Source organism: Ailuropoda melanoleuca, chromosome 13, assembly GCF_002007445.2.
Source record: "Ailuropoda melanoleuca isolate Jingjing chromosome 13, ASM200744v2, whole genome shotgun sequence".
NCBI lineage: Eukaryota > Metazoa > Chordata > Mammalia > Carnivora > Ursidae > Ailuropoda > Ailuropoda melanoleuca.
In genome coordinates, this window is record NC_048230.1 from 60,539,756 (window position 1) to 60,546,024 (window position 6,269).

Here is a 6,269-nt window from a genome sequence, read left to right on the forward strand (position 1 = left end):
ATGAGCTCATCTGACTCACAAGCCCTGTGGGGGAGGCAGGCTGTGCCCATTGTACTAGCTTCTGTGAGGGCGAAGTGGAGACTCGAACCCGGGGCCCCAGGCATCCCATCTGGAACCCTTTCGCTTTATGGCTGCCTCCCAAGGGGATGGCAGGGAGGCTGGAGCCCGGGTTCTCGGGCTGGGGGGCTTTTCCATCCACCCACGTTTCCCTCACTCCCTCGCCGGGAGCTGGAGCTGCTCGGGACTTGGGGGAGGGAGGGTTTCCGGGGCCCCTGGGTTGGCGTGGGTCACGTTGCATTGTGTTCATGACCATGTAGCTCATGTTGAAAATTAAAGTTTTTGGCTTTTCTAACCCGGCTCGCTCTGCTTTGTGCTGAGAGGTCTGTTGGGGAAGCCAGGGGTAGTTGGTGTTCGAAGGAGCACCTTGGGGCGCAGGGCACGTGATCCTTCTAGAGGCGCACGGTGGGGGGGGGGCATTATTCCAGGTGAGCCCAGTCCTATTACAGAGGTGGAAAGTGAAGCCCAGGTGGGGGATGACATTCCCCACAGGCAGTTCCTAGATGAGGGCTCTTCCCACAGCACGCCGCTGCGTCCAGGGGCCCCAGTGATGCAGTGGCTGTCAGCAAAGCCCCCCTCATCCTGAGGTGGCATGGCCAAGGACAAAGAGCGGCAGGTTTGGGGGGGAGGGGCGGGTTTGCTTCATTCACACACGGGCCAGTCCACACCACACCAACTGAGCAAGAGAATGAACGATCATTTAAATAGTGAAGATTTGCCCACTCCTCCCCACTGGACAGATGTTTCCCTGCCGTCCATCTGATTCCCATGCTTCTCGTGCTGTGAGCGGCGGGCCTCACTGCTAGGATTCCCGCGTCGAAAGTCGCCCATCTCCCCTGCAACACGGAAAACCTGCCTCTTCTCGCCACAGAAACACGGCCACAGCTGTTTGCACTCCAGAGGGCCAGCTGCTGACGTGGGCCGGTGGAGAGCCTCTCCCGGGAGGCTGGCGTGGCCACGCTTTGCTGAAACAATTTGGACCACAAGGGATTTGCACTTACAGGGCGACTTGAGAGTCGCACTTGTGCTTATGGTGCAGCTTTAATGTATTTCTGGAGAGCAGGGAGGGGCTGGCCGCAGAGGGGAAGGACGGACGGCCCGTGGCTGAAGACGGCCTTGAGGCCACGGCCCCCCACCCCTCTCCAAGCTCTGGGCCGGAGCCGGGCGGTCAGATGGACTTCCGCCGGGCCGGGGGCCTGCCCGCCCCGCCGCCGCCCACAGCCCCAGGGCTCGAGGGGGGCGAGAAGCCCAGGTTGTCGAGGGCCCCCATCTGCCGCTGGTGCACGCGGGAGGAGACAGAGGAGGAGCCCCCGGCGCGGGGCGGCGCGCTCGGGCGCGTCGGTGCTGGCCGCCAGGAAGCGCAGGACCACGAGGTTGAGGAAGGCGCCGATGACCGTGAGCCCCAGGAGGATGTAGAGGAAGCTGAAGGCCACGTAGGGCGGCTTCCTCTGCAGCGCCTCGTCGCTCTGCAGCGCCACGAAGTCGCCGAAGCCGATGGTGGTGAGGGTGATGAAGCAGTAGTAGTAGGCGTGGAAGAAGGTCCAACCCTCGAAGTGCGCGAAGGCGGCGGCCCCGAGGGCCAGGGTGGCGGCGCACACCAGCAGCCCGGCCACCACCATGTTCTCGGTGGACACGCGCGGCCGCCGCAGCCCCAGGCAGCGCTTGGCCGCCAGCAGGAGGCGCCGCACCAGCGTGTTCAGGCGCTCGCCCAGGCTCTGGAAGGTGACCAGCGTCAGGGGGATGCCCAGGAGCGCATAGAACATGCAGAAGACCTTGCCCGAGTCGGTGCCCGGCGCGGCGTGGCCATACCCTGGAGGGAGAGCGGAGGGGAGGGAGGGGTGAGCGCCGGCCGCGGCCGCCCCGCCCGGGCTCCCTCCCCAGCCCTGGAGCCCGAGCCAAGCCCGCGCAGCAGCTGGAAATGCGGCTTCTAACTAGGTCATCCCCCGCCTTTGAAACCTTGCGTGGCTCTCCCTAATCGCCCCAAATTGTAAACAACCCAGCGTCCCTCAGCCGGGGAAGGATAAACAACGTGCGGTACATCCATACAATGCAGTTCTGTTCCGAACAGAAAGGACTAGGGTTACCTGCTGCCACAAAGGATGGATCTCAGCTGAGTTATGCAGAGTGAAAGCCAAGCTCAAAAGAGTACATACGGCATGGCCCCATTGAAATGACATTCTGCAAACATTCTGGCAAAACTATGGAGACAGAGAGCAGATCTGTGGTTGCCAGTCGTGGTGCTTGAGGAAGGGGTAACCAGAAAGAGGGAAGACAAATTTGGGGGTGATGGAAGCCTACTCTGTCTTGGTGGTGGCTGCAGTTGCCTGACAGGCCTTCATTTGTCAGAACCGGCAGAAGGCTGCTGCACTGGAAAGTGGTGCATTTCACTGTGTGTAAATTATGCCTTGATTTAAAAATAAAGCAAAATCTTCCATGGTGCCCCAGTCCCCACAGGCTAAAGCATCCACCAGTTCTCACATGGTGTCTGAGCTCCTTGGTGATGTGACTCCCCTCCCACCTGTCCAGCCTCACCCCATATTGCTCCCCAACCTGCATGTCCCACCTTCCCATGCCTCTTCTCATGGTTTTTCCTCCCCTGGATCGCCCTTTCCCTCCCTCCCCCTGGTCCACTTCTCCTTCCCACACCCTGCTCCAAGCCAGCCCTCACTAAGCAGTTCTTCAGTCTGGTGTAGCAATTCTGCCCTGTGGTAGGGGACCTACACGTGAGTGGGCATCCTTGAATCCTGGACCACGGTGCCATCGCCGGGAATAAGCATTCCTGGAGAGAGGAACGAACACTTTCGTGGTATTCTCAAAGGGGTGCGTAACCCAGGAAAAGTCAGACGGACCTTCCCGCAGAAGAACACGCCTCCTCTAGCAAATGGGCACCATCTGCCAAAATGTAAATAGACAAACCCCTGAGCCGTGCAGTGCCACGGTAAGCAAGCTAGTCCTCCGGAATGCACACGCGTGCAAAGGGAGGTATGCACGGGCCTCGTCACAGAAGCATCGCTGCTCATGGTGAAAACTGGACGACCTGCGTGTCCATCGAGAGGGGTCTGGTGAAATAAATCATGGTGTCAACCAGATGACAGAACCTACGCAGCAGTGGCTCCAACCAGGGGTAATTTTGCGTGAGGGGGACATCTGCCAATGTCTGGAGACACTTCTGGTTGTCACGGCTGGGAGGCCGTGCTGTGCGCTATTGGCATCTACTGGGTGGAGACCACGGATGCTGCTAAACGTCCCACAATGCACAGGACAGCCCCTCAACAGAGCTGCCCAATCCAGCATGTCACTAGTGCCAAGGTGAGAAACCCCACTCTACAGCCATGGAAAACATGACACGGCTTTTTTTTTTTTTTAGCCCAGCGCAGGGCTCAAACTCAGGACCCTGACATCAAGATCTGAGCTGAGATCAAGAGTCTGACACTTAACTGACCGAGCCACCTAGGCGCCCCAAGGTGACACAGGTTTTTAGGGAACTTTTTAAAAAATCATCAAAAAACATTAGGTGATAAAAAGCAAGAGGCCAGACAGTGTGTACAACCTGAGGTCTGTATAATAGGCGTGTTTTAAAGGAACACATAAGCAGAGAATGTATCTGGAAGGATGCCCAAAGAATTGGTAACTGTATTTAATCCAGGGACAGGAATTTATGGGTTGAAGGACAGGGTGGGAGGGAGACTTCTTTTCATTCTATACTCTTTTGTACCCTGTGAGGTGTGTGTGTGCTGTGGGCTCATATAATTTATTCAAAATATCAACACAATACATGTTTTTAAAGACCTGTGGCTCCACGTCCACATTTCTGTTGGATGGCCCTATCACTTTGCCTCCATCTGTTATTGGGGGAGCTCCACCCACCCCTAGACTGGGAGCTCCTTGAGGCCAGAGACCATGCCAATCACTTCTCTGTCCGTAGTCACCAGCGCCCTGCACAGAGCCTGACACAGACTAGGGGCTCAGTGGATGTTTAATAATCAATAATCATCATCAGTAATCAAATCAAATCAAAAGAGGTGCTAAGCGTGAGACAGAGGAGCCTCTTTGCGGTAAGAGGCCCGGCAGTGCTGTGTCCAGCTGTTTGGGGGTATAGTGGGCTTTCACACTGTTAAGCAAACAATGGTAATAACTAAGCATGCTAGGTACTCTGCATAGATTATTTTACCCTCCCAATAACTGTTTTAGGTGATATTATTACCCCCATTCTGCAGAGAAGGAAGCGAGGTTCAGAGTGAGGAAGCTGCCTAAAGGTCACAGGGCCTAAGCCATTAACCACCCTTCTCCGGCTTCTCAGTGCCTCTCCCATTCATGCAGGGCTCTAACTCCTGGGTTCTGGCGCCTGGCTCTCTGCAAGGCTGGCTTATGCCGCCCGGATCACACAGCACAAGCTAGAGCCCCAAGGTGGCCATAAAAGGCAAAACTCCGGCTATTTCCACTCCGTCCCTTTCCCCAGGCTCCCAGATATCGGCGAGGAACCGCCAGCAGAGAAGACCAAACCAAGCTCCAGAGTTCTCCAGATAGCGTGGGGGTGGGCAGAAGAGGTGGATGGGGTCCCACCCACTGGGCACGGTGTCTTGGGCTGAGCCCAGGTAGGGAAGTAAGGGTGCCCATGTTGACAGGAGAGGGCATAAAGGGCTGAATGGGAGCTGTGCCCACAGCTGGCAAACAATGAATTGTTATTATTACTAATTAATAGTGCCTATTTAGCCTCGGGCACCGTGCCAAGCATTTTACACACTTGACCTCATTTAAACCTGGCAACCACCCAGTGAGGTAGCAAGAACTGCATTTGCAGTCGAGAAAACTAGGGCTCAGAGAGGTACATCCAATTGCCAAAGAAGACAGGCGGCAACAGAGATGAGAACGGAACTCTGGGCTATGTAATTGCAGAACTCAGGCTTTTAACCCACACCTCACATCCACTTGCAAGGGCATTATGAAAAAACTTTCTCCAATGCGGACTTCCAAAGTGGTGATCCAAGCCCTGGGGGCGGGGAGGGATGCCTAGACATCCACAGCTGGGACCTGGGAAGCAGCTGACACCCGGCCTGGAGCCCTGCAGAGCCTGCTTCTCTCCTTTCCTGCTTCCCCAGGCTTCTGCTCAGCGGGTACCAGCCAGACGGTAGCCATGGCAACGGCTGCCGGTCCAGATGCTGCAGAGAAACTGCTCTGGATCCCCGAGGGTGAGGTCCAAAGCTTGTGGTAATCAGTCATTCCTTCAACAAATATTTATTGAGTGTCTACTATGCGCTAGGCTGGGTACACTGCAGTGACTAAGACAGACTAGCTCCCGTTCTCATGGAGTAACAGAATAATTATAATACAAAAATCGATCTCTCTTTTTCAGTGCTTCGTATGTGTCAGACCCTGCGCTAAAACTTTCTGCATACATTATCTCCTTGACAATAATGATCTCAGCACAGCTCCGAGATAAGGCCTATTAGCAGCCCTACTTTCCAGAGGGGAAGATTGAGGCTCAGAGAGGTTAAGCAACTTGTCTGAGGTCACACAGCTAGGGTGATGCAGCCCGGCAAGGAAGCCTCCATCTCCAGCCACTGGCGCTTCGCCCCGCTCCATCTGTCTCCCAGCCCCCGGAGGTTTTCGGAGCACTCCCGCGTGCCACCTCTGGGCGAACTTGAGCGCCTGACTCCTCCCAGCCCCGCCCGCGTGGGACGCCGGCCCCCTGCGGCGGAGGGCTGCTGAAATGACTGGTCCAAAGCCACCCTGCCAGGCAGGGGCAGAGGAGGGGTTCGAGCTCGGGGGGCGTCGCGGGGAGGCGCGGGGCCGCTCACCGATGGTGGTGATGACGGTGATGGCGAAGTAGAAGGAACCGGCGAACTTCCACTGGCGGCCGGAGCGGTGCGGCTCGGCCTGCAGCGCCAGGCGCTCCAGCTCGCGGTAGTCCTCGGCCGAGAAGCCGTACTTCCTCCGGAACTCGCCGCGCTTCTGGGCCAGCAGCCGCTGGCGGCCGCGCTCCGCCTCGGACTCGAGCGCGTCGAAGACAGCGGCGCCCACCAGCAGGTAGGACAGGATGCACAGGATGAGCGCGGCCGTGCGCACGCTCTGCTTCCTCATGGCGGCGCCGCGGGCCCCGCGCCCCGGGCCCGTCCATGCGCCCCGACGGCCGCCCCGCGCTCCGCCCAGCGCGGCGGGAGCGGGGCTGCGGGCGGCCGGACGCAGGGGAGGTGGGAGGACGGAGGCGGGGG

At 57.9% G+C, this 6,269-nt stretch overlaps 1 protein-coding gene and 1 long non-coding RNA gene across 2 annotated transcripts in view; one reads left to right on the forward strand and one right to left on the reverse strand.

Moving 5' to 3' along the window:
* Window positions 1–1,092: 1,092 nt before the first annotated feature.
* Window positions 1,093–6,229, reverse strand: KCNK15 (potassium two pore domain channel subfamily K member 15). Its single transcript, XM_034639753.1, is given in 3 exon segments — window positions 1,093–1,367; window positions 1,369–1,867; window positions 5,856–6,229. Coding segments are annotated over 3 exon segments (924 nt in total). The 5' UTR covers window positions 6,139–6,229; the 3' UTR covers window positions 1,093–1,225.
* The window catches only part of LOC105236777, a 36,409-nt gene continuing 36,152 nt past the window's right edge, over window positions 6,013–6,269 (forward strand). Inside the window, exon 1 of the long non-coding RNA XR_002142282.2 lies at window positions 6,013–6,084. This is a non-coding gene — a long non-coding RNA (uncharacterized LOC105236777). The remainder of the gene's footprint in view (window positions 6,085–6,269) is intronic.